Source organism: Haliotis cracherodii, unplaced genomic scaffold (assembly GCF_022045235.1).
Source record: "Haliotis cracherodii isolate W230 unplaced genomic scaffold, xgHalCrac1.p SCAF_3, whole genome shotgun sequence".
NCBI classification, from domain to species: domain Eukaryota; kingdom Metazoa; phylum Mollusca; class Gastropoda; order Lepetellida; family Haliotidae; genus Haliotis; species Haliotis cracherodii.
The window spans coordinates 72,234,406-72,251,744 of record NW_027266286.1 but is presented as its reverse complement, the minus strand read 5'-3'; the positions used below and the strand labels follow the sequence as shown (position 1 = coordinate 72,251,744).

At 41.1% G+C, this 17,339-nt stretch overlaps 1 protein-coding gene across 2 annotated transcripts in view; it reads left to right on the top strand.

The window, feature by feature from the left end:
* The window catches only part of LOC139475969 (dynein axonemal heavy chain 1-like), a 121,073-nt gene extending 106,490 nt beyond the window's left edge, over nt 1–14,583 (top strand). For both annotated transcript variants that reach the window (XM_071259188.1, XM_071259187.1), the window contains 5 exons: nt 185–329; nt 1,511–1,606; nt 2,368–2,478; nt 3,330–3,564; nt 12,382–14,583. In XM_071259188.1, the coding sequence (XP_071115289.1) occupies nt 185–329; nt 1,511–1,606; nt 2,368–2,478; nt 3,330–3,564; nt 12,382–12,503 (709 nt within the window). In that variant the 3' untranslated portion in view covers nt 12,504–14,583. The remainder of the gene's footprint in view (nt 1–184; nt 330–1,510; nt 1,607–2,367; nt 2,479–3,329; nt 3,565–12,381) is intronic.
* Nucleotides 14,584–17,339: the final 2,756 nt, after the last annotated feature.

Below are 17,339 nucleotides of genomic sequence, written 5' to 3'. Positions count from 1 at the left end.
ACCCGAATCATTTCTCTGGGTATCCCTCTTACAGTGAACATAGAGGCGTCTGTAACACTTCTGTCTTTTCATCAGACTTTTCTTGCCAACATGTTTTCAAGCAGGAACTTCTTTACATAATGTAATGCCAGTTATGAGAGGTGTTCCTGGATATTGTTGATGTAACCCCCTGTGTGTGCTGCAGGTACAACCGTCTGTTGAACACCATCAACCAGTCACTGAAGGACTTGCTGAAGGCTCTCAAGGGTCTGGTGGTCATGTCCCAGGAGCTGGAGAACATGGCCAACTCCCTCTACAACAACGTGGTGCCCTCCATGTGGGCAGGCAAGGTAAGAACACTTCACCATTTCCTTCTGAGAACTGAACACGGTCGTAGTTTTTCTAAACGCAGCCCTTTTTCTAAATCCATGTATTGTGTGCGGAGCAAGCCCTTCAAACCTCCTGTCAATTTAGCATGACAGCTAAATATGGTGGTTGAAGAACTTTGAATCTGTTACTAAGGAAGAAGCTTGTGCACGTCTGCACCAAGGTGGAAGGTATCCGGAATAGGGTAATCTAGTTACCTGTAGATAATCAAGTCTTGGCCAGACAAACCAGTAGATGACAAGATGAGTGATGTAGTCATGGCGATTGGGGGACAATCAGCAGTGTTCGAAATAATTTGAAAACCCAACCAGACAGTCGGACAGGTTACCCATAACTGTTGCCTGCCAATCTTCAAAGTAACCAGCCCAATTCAGACATTCTAAATATTGAAAAATCGCGAAATCAAAGAGATAAATCATGTCTTGATTCAGTTGAAATAATGCAGAGAATTACTTAAGAATCTACAGTTATAATAGAACTGAATACATTATCTTAGAATTATCTGCCAGATAGTTCGGCAGGTGGATGAAAATTTTATGCAGCCCAACAGAAAAGGTACCAGCCATGGGCAGGCGGGCAGGCAGTTATTTCGGATACTGACAATCAGCCAGGTCACACACCCCTGGGCCCCATTGAAGCAATCTTAGAGCTAAGACAGTCATAACTTCCATCCTTTAACACTGACTTACACCAGTCGTAGCGGGTGGTGGGGTGGTCTAGTGGTTAAAGCATTCACTTGTCATTCCAAAGACCCTGGTTCGATTCCCTACATTGGTACAATGTGTAAAGCCCATTTCTGGTGTCCTGCCTTGATATTTATGGAATATTGCTGAAGGAAATGTATATCATACTCACTCACTCACCAGTCATAGCACTAAGATTGCTCTTTTGAACGGGCTCTGATCAGGATGTGTCAACTATAACAACAAGTGTGTGGCACTGGAGCCATCTTCTGTCCCAGAATCCCTGAAGGGCTTGTGTCAACAAAAGGGTTCAGTCCTCTTGTTCTTTTGTATATACGCCTGATGTTGTGTCTTTTGTAATTCCTAAATACTATATGTTCCTGTTTCTTCATAACCCATGTTGCCAGTAGAGCTGTTATGTCCCCTCTTGAATATGCCGAGTATGTACTTGACTGTTCCAGGCCTACCCCTCACTGAAGCCTCTTGCATCCTGGGTGCTGGACCTGTGTTCTCGGATGGAGTTCATCAATGACTGGATCGACAATGGCATTCCTCCAGTAAGATATTCCAAAAGCTGTTCATATTCCTGTAGAAAAAGTATCCTTACAGTGTGAAATCTGATATCTGTGTTTATATCTTGAAACATCGGAGTTCATTAGAAAACTCATATTCATTCAGATTCTTTTCATAGAATAAGGTCATTGAATTTGCTGGACTGTTAGCCCAATTTATGCATCTGCAGTCAAAACAATACAGTATTATATCTACTGTCCCCAACTTCTCTCTTAGCGTCATTTTAAGGTGATTTTAGTGTTAGTTCATGAACTAGGGTTAGCATAGGCCAGACTTTGGAGTTGGGTTGTGGGGGGAGTATGGATTTTAGGCAAACAAATTGAGTTCGATCGGTGGGTTGAAAAAATGGATTTCTATATTTTTTTGTGATTTCTTCAAAATATTCTGTAGATAGAAAAAACAGTGGGGGCACATAGGGATTTGTCATGATTTATTCGGTTTTGAGAAAGTTTTTAATTCTAGAATTTTAAATAGTTGAAAATATTGATAGGGACAGTAAATGAGTTTATTGTTTACGTGTTACTTTCAGGTTATTTCATATTTTGAGTTGTTTGAAGTCTGCGGATTCATAAACCAAGGTTAAAAATAGTCTGAACTTACCAGGCTAAAGAAGTTTTACTAGACTCAGGCTTTCAAAAGGTTGTCAATTTGCAGACTGCATCTACTTGATAATGTACAGTCTACATGCACTTGTATGACCTCTCTGTGATGTTCTGTGTTTAACATGCTCTGTGTTCTGCCCTAGGTGTTCTGGATCTCCGGCTTCTTCTTCCCACAAGCCTTCCTCACCGGAACACTGCAGAACTTTGCCAGGAGGAAGGTCATCTCCATCGACACCATCAGTTTTGACTTTGAGGTAAGGAACTTTGTTTGTCTTTGTGCCAGCCCTGAAACCTAGTCAGTTCTGCAGGATGTATGTCGACTTTTGTCTCTCATGCCTGCACAGTGAGAACCTAGCACTACACCACTGCCACTAGCTAATTTGCATGTGATGTGACTTTTATTGTGCTGATAAACAAACTCGCAAATACTGAGATCAGACCTTGCTGATAGAAGTCTTTCAGTGCAATTTGCAGATTGTTTTGCATAATGAGTTACTTATCCTACCACAATTGTAACAGTGTTGATGACAATGTATCTTTACACATTATATGTAACCATATAAACAAAATAAACAAAGGTTAATAAGCAAAATGGAAATAGCTTTCCACATTTTCTGATATTTTTTCAATGATACCTGCCCATTGCTTGTCATGTGTTTATGTAAATGTGTTGATTGTTTACCAGTGATATGGATTAGAAACATATTTATCCTCCAAAACTGGCTTCCTCAGGAGATATCACTTGGGTGATAAAATGAAATCGCATCACTTTGCTTTGCAGACCATTGTGACATAATGGGTTACCATGATGTCACAATCAAATGACATCTCTAATCTCTCTGCCTCTGAAGCTGGTCAGGTGTACTTTTACACTGGTTACAAGACACTGGTTTTTACTGTTTGCAAACTGAAAAATGTTGGAAGAATGATTTGGAATGGTAAATGGAATCCCCCCCCCTTGTGTTTTTTATATCAAATATATCAACATATCTTATCATTCTTTGTACCATACCCGTTCTTGTAGGTTTCACCAAAGTGGTATATGTCTGAGACCTGCATCATTTTGGCCTTTCCACCACATTAAGATGACATTTCTTTCAATCAGATTATGCGAGAGTCGTATGCAGAGCTCAAGGAGTCGCCAAAAGATGGCTGCTACATCCGAGGTCTGTTCCTAGAGGGCGCCAGGTGGGACTACACCAACAACACCCTCACAGAGTCCCGGCCGAAGGAGCTCTACACCGATGTCCCAGTCATCTGGCTCAAGCCTTTCCCCAACCGGAAGCCGAAGGAAAGCGGGATCTATGAGTGCCCTGTGTACAAGACACTCACACGAGCAGGTGGGTTGGGGAGGAGGGGAGGATTGTCATAGTGATGATGTTAAAGAAGGGATCTAAATGAGAATGGTGGTGTTGATGATAACAGTTGTCACTATGATGATGATGATGATGATGGTGGTGGTATTGATGGTAGCAGTTGTCACTATGATGATGATGATGGTGGTATTGATGGTAGCAGTTGTCACTATGATGATGATGCTGCTGCTGGTGGTGGTGGTGATGATAGCAGTTGTCACTATGATGATGATGGTGGTGGTGGTGGTGATGATGATGATGACGATGACGACGATGATGATGACGACGACACCTGTCCTTTCTCAGTTTCATGTTCCAACTAATCAGGAATGTAGGACTGTTAGTGACATATTTATTTAAAACAAATATCTCGTAAAGTTTGATGAGATCGCCTCACAAACAAGCCCAGCTCTATTAACCTGACATTACTGCATGACATTAATCCATTTGGTCACGGGTCATTAACTGAGATCACCGCAACAACACAATACTACACACATCATGGCGGCACTTACACAGTTGGTGGGAATGCAGACACTGCAGCATATTGCCAATACCATCAAACATTGAGACCATAATCTGTGAAGTTGTACATCATCAAACTCTTGTTAACTAATCCTCATGCAGTCATGCACCACTGCCTGCCAGGGTTACAGACTAGGTACAGCTAACCACAGGCTTTGAAAACTGCCTCCAGCAGGCAGAGTCTCAATACCTGCAGTGACCTCACATAGCCCTTAATCCCATTCATTAAAGACTGCTTCTTGACACCATTATCCCTTTGAAGTGGCCTGTCTGATTATCACAGAGTTAAGGAGTATCACCACCCCAGGCATCACTGTACTAGATAAGGTCACCTGGGGTTAACAAGTATATTGGCTAATGAACTGAGCACTAGATGTCTATTCCTGGATTAAGACAACATGGGAAGCTTTAGCCTTTTCAGAAATGTTGTCTTTATTTGACCCATTTTGGAAAGTGATTGTAGCAGCGATACTGTCACAACTCTCAAAGTTTAACATAAGACTTTGTTTGTTCATTGTTTTACGCCGCACTCAGCAATATTCCAGCTATATGACAGTGGTCTGTAAATAATCAAGTCTGGACGAGATAATATGATGACATGCATCAATCAAGTCAGTGAGTCTGACCACCCAATCCCGTTAGTCACTTCTTACTACAAGCATAGTCGCCTGTTACGGCAAGCATGGGTTGCTGAAGACATATTCTACCCTGGATCTTCAAACCTCGAGGACTTTGTGAAACAGAGCCCTGGAAATATTATCTTCCTTTGCCCCTCTTCATGAGGAAATCATATTTACTGATCTTCCAACTCTGATAATTTTCATGACTTCCAGATTTGACCACTGTAACTTTTATTGTTTAATATACAAGTAGACATGGGACAGAAGTTGATCCAAGACCACTTAGTGAGACGACAGAGACATGGAACTGTTACTACTGTTACTCCCATTATTTAATACCGACATGTAAAAGGTGACTATGCTTGTCATAAGAGGCGACTAACGGGATCAGGTGTTCAGGCTCGCAGACTTGGTTGATGCATGTCATCGTGTCCCAATTGCATGGATTGATGCTCATGATGTCAATGCCTTGATTGTCTCCAACTCGATTATTTAGAGGCACTGTCATGTAGCTGGAATATTGCTTCCCGAGAAGCTTCCAGAATATTGCTTTCCTGGGCCCACATGCACAAAGCAATCTTAGCGCTACGACTATTGTAAGCCTATGTTAAAGTATGGGAGTTACGATCATCTTAGCGCTAAGATCGCTTTGTGCAAGTGGCCCCTGAACCAATCATCATTGTACACCCTCACAAAGCAGCCGCTGCCTCACAATGACATTACTCGTACTTGCTTCCTGGAGGCTGGCTTCAGGATTGTGTCATCAGAGTATAACATATCCCCTGTGAGTTGAGAATAGAGGGTAAGGTGGCCTCGTGGTTAAGGCGTGTTTACCCATCATGCTGTAATCAGTTCCCTCATGGGTACACGTTGTCCTCCATGCGTGACATTCTCCATTCTGCTGAAAGTGGGATATCAAATCTTCCCTTTGATCCATGAGTGAACATGAAAATATCAGTTTCAGAAGGATCATTGATAATGGGACCTGACTTGAGTGAAATAATCTGTTTTTGATCAGGACATACGTGTTACATTACATAAATGAGATATATGAGAATGTTGGTGACATTTACTTTAGAATCTGATATTGATAGGAGTTGCCTAAAATATTTATGATTTATTTTTTAAAAACATATTTTTCTAAAAATTGATGTCCTATTCATGATATGTAATTGTCCCTATTTTGTGCCAAGAACTATTGATATGATCTTGGCAAGGTATTAGGTATTGATACAGGAAATGACTTAATATGTCTGTGCAGCATTATTTGTTGTTTGAAACTGAATAATAGTTTGGGTGACAAGGTGACCCTGTGATGTAAGTCGATGTACAGTTGTCTCCCTTTGCCATGTCAGGCTCAGCTGGTTGGACTTAACCTGATCCTGACCCTTGACCTGTTACCACGACACCCACAGTCTTTGGTTTCCCAGTGACTCTGACCAGTCAATCAGAGGTTTCAAATCACTGCACCTAACACATTGTGCACCATAGCTACTAGTTGAAGCTGTTAGTCTAGTACAATTCTGTCCCATCTAGTTAGCTCAGTTAATAATATCAATATGATAACACTAAAATGAACTAAACATGATACTACAGACACGTGTAGGCTAGTAGACTCAAAACTTTTTTGACCCGTGAAGATCCGGGGTAGAATAGGTCTTCAGCAACCCATGCTTGTCGTAAAAGGCGACTATGCTTGTAGTAAGAGGCGACTAACGGGATCGGGTGGTCAGGCTCGCTGACTTGGTTGATGCATGTTATTGTATCCCAAATGCATGGATCAATGCTCGTGATGTCAATCACTGGCTTGTCTGGTCCAGACACGATTATTTACAGACCACTATCATATAGCTGGAATACTGCTGAGTGCAGCATTAAACAACAAACAAACAAATCAAATCAAAAGTTTTTTGCAAAAGCTGTCCCCCTCTGATTGAAACAGGGATTTGATGGCCACATCATTGTCAGCGCTAATATTTATAGAAAAGTTCATCTTTCTTAATCATTGTCAGTAGGCATTTTGAAATAATGATATGTATCAGCATACTTCAGCATGGTCTTTTCTCCTCAATACTGTACTGCCTGTATGTAGTATAATGTACACATAGAGAGGCAGTGCTCACAGATTACTCTCTACAGGTAATTCACATGGCATGTTTAATACACTGATAAGTTAACAACAATATTTGTATTGCTGATTTCAAAAAAACAAATTCAGTAAACTACATTTATAGCGAAAACGCTTATAATGAATAGATGTTCCGGCCCTTTGCTGTATATATGTTGCATATATACTTACAACAAACTATATTTATAATCAACTACAATTAGTGGTCCCTTTGAGTTTGTTATAACCATAGATTACTGTATGTACCACTGTATGTACCACTGTATGTACTACTGTATGTACCACTGTGTGTACTACTGTATGTACTACTGTATGTACCACTGTGTGTACCACTGTATGTACTACTGTATGTACCACTGTGTGTACCACTGTATGTACTTCTGTATGTACTACTGTATGTACCACTGTATATACTACTGTATGTACCACTGTGTGTACTACTGTATGTACTACTGTATGTACCACTGTATGTACTACTGTATGTACCACTGTGTGTACTACTGTATGTACCACTGTGTGTACCACTGTATGTACTACTGTATGTACCACTGTGTGTACCACTGTATGTACTACTGTATGTACAACTGTATGTACCACCGTGTGTACTACTGTATGTACTACTGTATGTACCACTGTATGTACTAGTGTATATACTACTGTATGTACCACTGTACGTACCACTGTGTGTACTACTGTATGTACTACTGTATGTACAACTGTATGTACCACTGTATGTACAACTGTATGTACCACTGTATGTATAACTGTATGTACCACCGTATGTACTACTGTATGTACTACTGTATGTACTACTGTATGTACCACTGTATATACTACTGTATGTACCACTGTGTGTACTACTGTGTGTACTACTGTATGTACCACTGTGTGTACTACTGTATGTACTACTGTATGTACCACTGTGTGTACCACTGTATGTACCACTGTGTGTACTACTGTATGTACTACTGTATGTACCACTGTATGTACTACTGTATGTACTACTGTATGTACCACCGTATGTACCACCGTATGTACTACTGTATGTACCACTGTATGTACCACTGTGTGTACTACTGTGTGTACTACTGTGTGTACCACTGTGTGTACCACTGTATGTACAACTGTATGTACTACTGTGTGTACTACTGTATGTACCACTGTATGTACGACTATGTACGACTGTATGTACAACTGTATGTACAACTATGTACCACTGTATGTACCACTGTATGTACAACTGTATGTACTACTGTATGTACTACTGTATGTACCACTGTATGTACCACTGTATGTACGACTATGTACGACTGTAAGTACAACTGTATGTACCACTGTATGTACTACTGTATGTACAACTGTATGTACAACTGTATGTACATCTGTATGTACAACTGTATGTACAACTGTATGTACCACTGTATGTACCACTGTATGTGCTACTGTATGTACTACTGTATGTACAACTGTATGTAATGTAATGAGTTGTAGAGGAAGGTTACCTCAAGGTTTATCCTTGCTAAATTTAATGTAGCTCATAACATGTAGGTTAGGTTTCAAATGTTAAATTTAACACTACATTGAAAACAATGACTGTTTATGTCCTAAATACTGTTCAAACAATATCTCACTCACTTCAAAAGAGCCAGGTTGTCACTGTAATTCTAATCAGGCTAAATTAGAAGGTTAGTGATTTATTGTAAACTGTTGACATTTTTTATGTTTGGTTTTGGAAAACAAAGTAAATCCTTATCTGTTGTTGCTTTCACATGTAGGTGTCGAAGTTTGATAAGTTGACGGATTATGTGTTGCCATGTAGCAATCTTATCCAAGTCCATGTAAGAGAACGTCATCAACACACTTCTCTATCAGCACATCATGTTATTTGTGTAAGATTCAGCCACTTGAGAGATCATGATCACGCATGTCTGTCTCAAGGGCCACATATAACTAATAGAGATAAATTTGGTACATTTTAGTAGATTTATTTGAGACATGAAATTGCAGTTTCTGTGTGTGTTGATTTAGGAGCATGTTATTATATTTGTCAATGATAAGAGCTGGGTCGGTATGGTCTACACTGTAGCAACAGTTTGTGTTCAGTGTAGTTAGGGTATTAATACTTTAACCCAAACATTGAGGACCACCCGATTCTTTCCTACTACTCAAGTCAATCATGCCATGATAGATTAACTATAGCAATCGGCAAAATCAGGTGGTCCTTCACTTGTTTTGAGTAGTATATGTGAGGCTAGACCAATTGAGCTTCTTGTCTGATGAATCTTCTCTAATACATTTTGCAATAGTATAAAAATATTATTAATTTGAAATATAATTTGTAAAACTTTGTTTGATTGAAAATAGTTGAAGAACTCGTTGGTTTTATGTATCTTAATGGACTTATTTCAAGGGTTTGGTAGGAAAATACATCGTACCATCACTGACAACATTTGTTAGATTATCATGAGAATGTGTGGACTTACGTAAACTGCACTTACAAGGCAATAATTGTCCCAGACTAAGTAGCCACAACTGGGATTACATTGCATACTACCTGAAAGTCCTTGTTAAAACACTCATGTTACAGATTCAATATTTACAGATTCACATTATTAGAAGTAGGACAGTAACAACCCAACTTCCCCATGGAAGTCCTTACGAACATTTTGTAAACAATCTGTTTTCTCCAGACAGCGTGAGAGAGATAGCATGTTAGTCCGGACCTGCCTGGGGTGAAGGTGTGGTCAGCTACACATGATGTGTTTATTGATGTACTTGGCCCATATGTTATGAATGTAGGTACAGACGTCTTGAATTCAATAGTGTCAATGGACGTCATCAGTAGCATACTTGATGGACACATAGTCAAGTGAGTGATTGTCACTGTAGGACCAGTTTAACAACTCTTATGGATGAGGGATATTTTCATGGTTCAAGGTCACAGGATTATCTTAATTCCCGTTGTCCTCCATCTGCAACAAAAATGAAGACTATTGATTTTGAGCAGGCAGGTTGTTTGCTTAGCAGACATAATCCCAGGACATATGATTTTGTTAATGAGACGGACATTTATTGGGTCTCCTAGTTCCGCCCATCAGTTTATTTATCTATGTTAATCATAGTAAAAGTCAGTTGTTGTGGTTAATATAACAGGTTGTACAAATATGTACCTGTAGTACCTATGCTGACCCCAATACCTGTAGTACCTATGCTGACCCCAATACCTGTAGTACCTATGCTGACCCCAATACCTGTAGTACCTATGCTGACCCCAATACCTGTAGTACTTGTGCTGACCCCAATACCTGTAGTACCTATGCTGACCCCAATACCTGTAGTACCTGTGCTGACCCCAATACCTGTAGTACCTATGCTGACCCCAATACCTGTAGTACCTATGCTGACCCCAATACCTGTAGTACCTATGCTGACCCCAGTATCTATAGTACCTATGCTGACCCCAATACCTGTAGTACCTGTGCTGACCCCAATACCTGTAGTACCTATGCTGACCCCAGTATCTATAGTACCTGTGCTGACCCAAATACCTGTAGTACCTATGCTGACCCCAATACCTGTAGTACCTGTGCTGACCCCAATACCTGTAATACTTATTCTGACCCCAACATCTGTAGTACATATACCTACATCAGTACATGTAGTACCCCTGCCAAATCTTGTAGTACCTATGCTGACCCTAATACTTGAAGTACCTGCTGACCCCAATGCCTTTAGTACTTATGCTGACCCCAGTATCTGTAGTACCTATGCCGACTTGCATCAATCAAGTTTTCGAGCGTGACCACCTGATCCCGTTATAAGCATCTTACGACAAGTATGGGTTGCTGAAGACCTATTCTACCCCGAATCTTCAAGGGGCAAAAGGCCAACTACAACTCATTATATATAGTCGGGCGTTCCCGAAATGTAAGTTAATGTTATAATGGTTTATTTGTAACTGTAGACTATTATGGAGTTGTAAAGGATATTTTCAGCTTGGTTGTGTAAAGTATAGGTGCATGAACAAACAAGTTATTGTTCCCAAAAAGACATCCCCTGAAGAGAGCTGCTTTCTTCCCTGGATAATTACACTGCTGTCGACAGGTCGGAGAAAGTATGACTAAAGGGAGTTGCCCAAAATGAACTTATTGATATCGGCTCAATTTGCGTCTAAGGACTTAATTGAGTGTACGACATTTGATTTTTTGCCTAATTGTTTGTGATGTCAGTCTGCAAAGTAGCAAGTTTTTGTAGGTGTACAATGACCTAGTGACTACATGCACCAGCCATGCTTCACTCCAGTGGCTGCATTCCTCTGCTGTTAACCCACCTGTTGACAGTCAGTCAACCTGCAGCTCTGTAGCATAGCAATCTTGTATCAAATATGTAATCGTGGAGGATAAGGACATTTAGTTTTCTATGGGGAAATGTTTGGCAATACTCACTGCTCAGAGTAGGACTCAAGAGGTTTAATGTATATGCTTGGGTACAAATGATTTAAGCTGAGTGAAATTGTTATATTCATGTATTTTCTTAATGGACATTTTCGATATGGTTGTTAGTTTTTGTTCATAAATAAGTTCTGTAAACACTGGACACAAGTACACTGTATTGTAATGTACTGGTGTGCCTTTTATATGTCTGTGTTGTACTCATGGGTGGAGCTGCTGTACCCAATGTGTGTCAGGTGTCGGGGATTTGGGGACGGGTTAGATCCCCAGTACCCCTTGTATGTCAGCTGTCGGGGATTTGGGGACAGATTAGATCCCCAGTCCCCCATGTGTGTCAGCTGTCGGGGATTTGGAGACAGGTTAGATCCCCAGTACCCTATGTGTGTCAGCTGTTGGGGATTTGGGGACAGGTTAGATCCCCAGTACCCCATGTGTGTCAGGTGTTGGGGATTTGGGGACGGGTTAGATCCCCAGTACCCCATGTGTGTCAGCTGTTGGGGATTTGGAGACAGGTTAGATCCCCAGTACCCCATGTGTGTCAGCTGTTGGGAATTTGGGGACGGGTTAGATCCCCAGTACCCCATGTGTGTCAGGTGTTCGGGATTTGGGGACGGGTTAGATCCCCAGTACCCCATGTGTGTCAGCTGTCTGGATTTGGGGACGGGTTAGATCCCCAGTACCCCATGTGTGTCAGCTGTTGGGCATTTGGGAAACGGGTTAGATCCCCAGCACCCCTTGTATGTCAGTTGTTTGGGATTTGGGGACGGGTTAGATCCCCAGTACCCTATGTGTGTCAGCTGTCTGGGATTTGGGGACGGGTTAGATCCCCAGTACCCAATGTGTGTCAGCTGTTGGGGATTTGGGGACAGGTTAGATCCCCAGTACCCCTTGTATGTCAGCTGTCGGGGATTTGGGGACGGGTTAGATCCCCAGTACCCCATGTGTGTCAGGTTTTCGGGATGTGGAGACAGGTTAGATCCTCAGTACCTCTTGTATGTAGATGTACGATACCATTGTGGCAGTTAAGGGGCTCACTCACTCAGTATTTTTTTTTATCTGAGATATATTTGTGTTTCAGGTACCCTGTCCACTACTGGTCACTCCACCAACTTTGTGTTTACTGTGGAGCTGCCCAGTGACAAGGACTCCCGTCACTGGATAAAACAGGGCGTGGCCATGCTGTGTGCCCTCAACTACTGAAGCTCCTGGTGCACGACTACATTCACTCATCAGACCACTGTTTGTGTTACAGTTGGAATTCCAAACTATTTACTTACACATTTTTATAACGAATTGAAAAATGTTTTACCCCATCTGTGATATGTTTTTTTGTGTATATAAAATAAATTATTATTATTCATTGAAATGTGAAATATATTTGAAGTATATTTATAGTGAAATGCTGTTGAGTGCTAAAATTGTAATTTACACTAACTTGTGATAGTTTTGACACTGCTGTTAGTCAGTAAGAATTGTTGCTATGCAGAATGTTACCCTCAGACAACAGGTTCTACAGCATTAACTTCTAGATAGACACACCCAGAGGGACGCTACCCTCAGTCTCTAGAGGTCATGCTTCAGTTACTAGCAGCTATTTTGTGAGTTCAGGTTCAGCGACTCTGGCTTCAGGTTAAACATAAACACACATATTTTAATTGGCATATTTTTCCCATTTAGATTAACTACTGGTATATTGTTAATGTAACATTGCAAAGTTAATTCAGTTGAAATATTTATTCATAACATTGGATAGTCTTGTGTTCTGAAATTTGATTTAAATTGTTGAATTGTCAATGATCATAAACATGTCCCAGTTTGGGGGCTATCATGATGGAAGGATGTGGTATAGTGTGAGAGTTGTGGAGTATATTCAGGAGCTGTTGGTGCACACCTTGCCAGCTGATGAAGAAGGGATCAGCCTAAGGTCACCTACACTAGCAGCAGCATCTGCAGCATCATGAAACATTGTCACCAGCAAGCTGTGTCTTTAACTGTCTTGGTGTTGCCAAAGTTTCACTGTTGAGAACACATGAATGACTGTCTACCACCTGAAATACTGCTTGTGTCATTCATGCATGACTGAGTCTTGACAACATTGCCATTTTGATGCTGGAGTTGTTGGACTGTAGAGATGATGTATAGAAAAAGAGATTTAGCAGCAATCTGTGGACCTCTGTCGTTAATGTCTATAGGCTGTGGGGCAGGCTGACCTCAATTACAGACAGCTGTGGCGTAGTGGACAATGGTTGCAGTGGTCACTCGAACCCCCCCATCGACCCTCAGTCCATTTGGGCCTGTATTGACTAATCTGGATCAAGACTGATGCTGGTATTAGCCCAGGTGCATCACAACAGCAGCGGGGCCAAAACCGTTGGTAGTCTTATATTGCTCTGAAGTCAGCTTCTCAGTCTAAAAATCATTTTGAAAAACCTGAATAAGTATTTGTGACTTTGAAAGTATTATTTTCAAGAATTTTACTGTTTTCCAATACGTTTTAAGATTTTAGCATTAAGTACACGTTTTTTTAAGAGTATACTGTTGTACCTTCCATTTTGTGAATATATTTATTTTGGATTTTCAGCATTACATTACTGAACTGAACTAAACTACAGCATCTTTGTGATAATTTTTTCAAAGGTTTTTCTGCACTGCTGATGACAGTATTATTAATCTAATAAAAAATTATGGATTTTGTTGTGGAGTGATAATTATTTCGTGCTTATAATTCCATGTATAGATATGGTTGTGTATGTCATCAGCTGTTGTTGTTTGTCTATATCAGATGATTGACAGCAGAGTGACATATGTTACACGTCAATATTCTCATGGTCAGCCACTATTGGTTTATTGATCAACACCTCACAACTCCTAAGCAAAATCTAAGAATAACAATACACTTTGATCAATCAAATTTGTTTGACGTTAATTATATTTTTAGGACTGAGGAATACATTTGTGCAAAAGTTTGTTCATATCTGATTATTTTTTAAAATCATATCTTACAGTATGATATAGATGAATTTTCCGTCTGTGCGCGCATGTTTATAGTCACAATTCATGTTGAAAATTGTGACAATATTTTGTTGGTTCTGTGATAACATTCACATATGGCATGACGTAGTGTGGCCAAATATGATGACTAATGAATACCGAGTCTGACAGTATTATCTTTCCGTCCATGTGGAAGATTTGTATTTCACCGTGAAATATTCATGTAAAGTTGTAGGTTGACACCACAGCCCACTGGTAGGGTACACATTGTATTCTTGTTGACCAATAAACGATGAGATCACCACTTAATCATTTGTTCTCTATGTCTGAGATTTGAATTTATCCCAGTTTCTATGGTAATATATGGCTAGGATTGTTTGGCAGATTAGACCCCCACCAGTCATGCCATTACAGTACAGTTGTTTGTAGACTGTGGCACTGACTTCCCACACTGGTAGATGTCCTGGTTATAAGTCACTGCAGGCTTTCATCCTTCATTAAGTTGGGACCCTATGATGTTACTGAAACACTTTTCAAAGTGAGCCAACACACTAGCTTGTGTCACAGATCCCAGTGCATATGTCTAACAAAACACACACACACACACACACACACACACACACACACACACCGTTCCATCTCTCATCCCTTTCCCAGCTCTTGCAGCCTATACTCATCTCCTTCCCAGTTCTAGTAGCCTATACTTATCTCCTTCCCATCTCTTGCAGCCTATACTCATCTCCTTCTCAGCTCTCTAGCAGCTATCAGCTCTAGAAGCCTATACTCATCTCCTTCCCAGCTCTAGTAGCCTATACTCATCTCCTTCCCAGCTCTTGTAGCCTATAATCATCTCCTCAGCTCTAGTAGACTATACTCATCTCCCCAGCTCTAGCAGCCTATACTCATCTCCTTCCCAGCTCTAGTAGCCTATACTCATCTCCTTCCCAGCTCTAGTAGCCTATACTCATCTCCTTCTAAGCTCTAGCAGCCTATACTCATCTCCTTCTCAGCTCTAGCAGCCTATACTTATCTCCTTCCCAGCTCTATCAGCCTATACTCATCTCCTTCCCAGTTCTAGTAGCCTATACTTATCTCCTTCCCATCTCTTGCAGCCTATACTCATCTCCTTCTCAGCTCTCTAGCAGCCTATAATCAGCTCTAGCAGCCTACTCATCTCCTTTCCAGCTCTAGTAGCCTATACTCATCTCCTTCCCAGCTCTTGTAGCCTATAATCATCTCCTCAGCTCTAGTAGACTATACTAATCTCCTCAGCTCTAGCAGCCTATACTCATCTCCTTCCCAGCTCTAGCAGCCTATACTCATCTCCTTCCCAGCTCTGGTAGCCTACACTCATCTCCTTCCCAGCTCTTGTAGCCTATACTCATCTCCTTCCCAGCTCTAGTAGCCTATACTCATCTCCTTCCCAGCCCTTGTAGCCTATACTCATCTCCTTCCCAGCTCTAGTAGCCTATACTCATCTCCTTCCCAGCTCTAGTAGCCTATACTCATCTTCCCAGCTCTTGTAGCCTATATCATCTCCTCAGCTCTAGTAGACTATACTCATCTCCTCAGCTCTAGCAGCCTATACTCATCTCCTTCCCAGCTCTTGTAGCCTATATCATCTCCTCAGCTCTAGTAGACTATACTCATCTCCTCAGCACTAGCAGCCTACAATCATTCCCTTCTCAGCTCTAGTAGCCTATACTCATCTCCTTCCCAGCTCTAGTAGCCTATACTCATCTCCTTCCCAGCTCTAGTAGCCTATACTCATCTCCTTCCCAGCTCTAACAGCCTATACTCATCTCCTTCCCAGCTCTAGTAGCCTATACTCATTTCCTTCCCAGCTCTAGTAGCCTATACTCATCTCCTTCCCAGCTCTTGCAGCCAATACTCATCGCATTCTCAGCTCTAGCAGCCTATACTTCTCCCATTCTCAGCTCTAGCAGCCTATACTCAGCCTATACCCCTTCAAAGCTCTGAAATTTGAAGGTTCCCTTACATAATTATTACCTGCTCAGTGACTGTCCCACAAAGAGGGGCGGTGGGGTAGCCTAGTATAGTGGTTAAAACGTTTCTGATTCCAAAGGACCAGGTTCTATTCCCAAAATGGGTGAAGCCCATTTCTGGTGTTCCCCTCTGTGATATTGGTGGAATATTGCTAAAAGTGGCAAAATCCATACTTACACACTCACTCCCACAACGAGATCTTAACCTACTTGTACCACTTTGATCATGGGGATCCCAAGCCCTCCCTCTAGGCCCCCGACAGGCCAAGTATTTTGTCTTGTCATCCAGTTTAAGAACTCTTGAGTCATAACAGTGTACACAGCTGGTACAATTCAATTAGATTGGGATGTTCACACATTGCATGACCATGCATGCTCATAAGCTAAGGGCTAATAGTTGATTGATTCTTTTGTTCTTATCAAGAAACAAATGAAAAATATATTCAACGTTGAAAAAATGGCATCTGCATGAGATAAACATTTCATGGCATCCAGCGTACTGCACAACTTCCGGAATACAACTTAGCAGGGCTGACGTCAGGCATGCCAGAAGGTGTTGGCACCCTCCTCCTTGTTAAAAGAGGATCCTGGTTGTGCTGTGTTCAGGATCCTGGTTGTGCTGTGTTCAGGATCCTGGTTGTGCTATGTTTGACTTTTACATCAGTGCAGATCTCACTCACAAGAACATACCCAATGAGTTACGAAGTCAGAACAATACCTGCAAAAATAAGACATTATTTTGCTCCGTGTTTTGGAAAATACAACTGAGAGCAGACCAATATCATTGTTTTGCCAACAAGCCTTCTCGGAACTATGATAAAACAGAATAGTGAAAATCTTGTTTGTCGGTTTCTTCGAAAACTAAACTCATGTCAGCATTATCAACATTTGGTTAAATACATAATTTGAGGTACTGACTCGGAAAAGCTGTAAAACACTGAATTAAATTTGTCCTACATTTAGGAAAATCTTCAGACGAAGAAATTTAAGAATGTTGCGCTGAAAATCCTGAACTGGAAGAAATCTTCAAAAGCGTGTG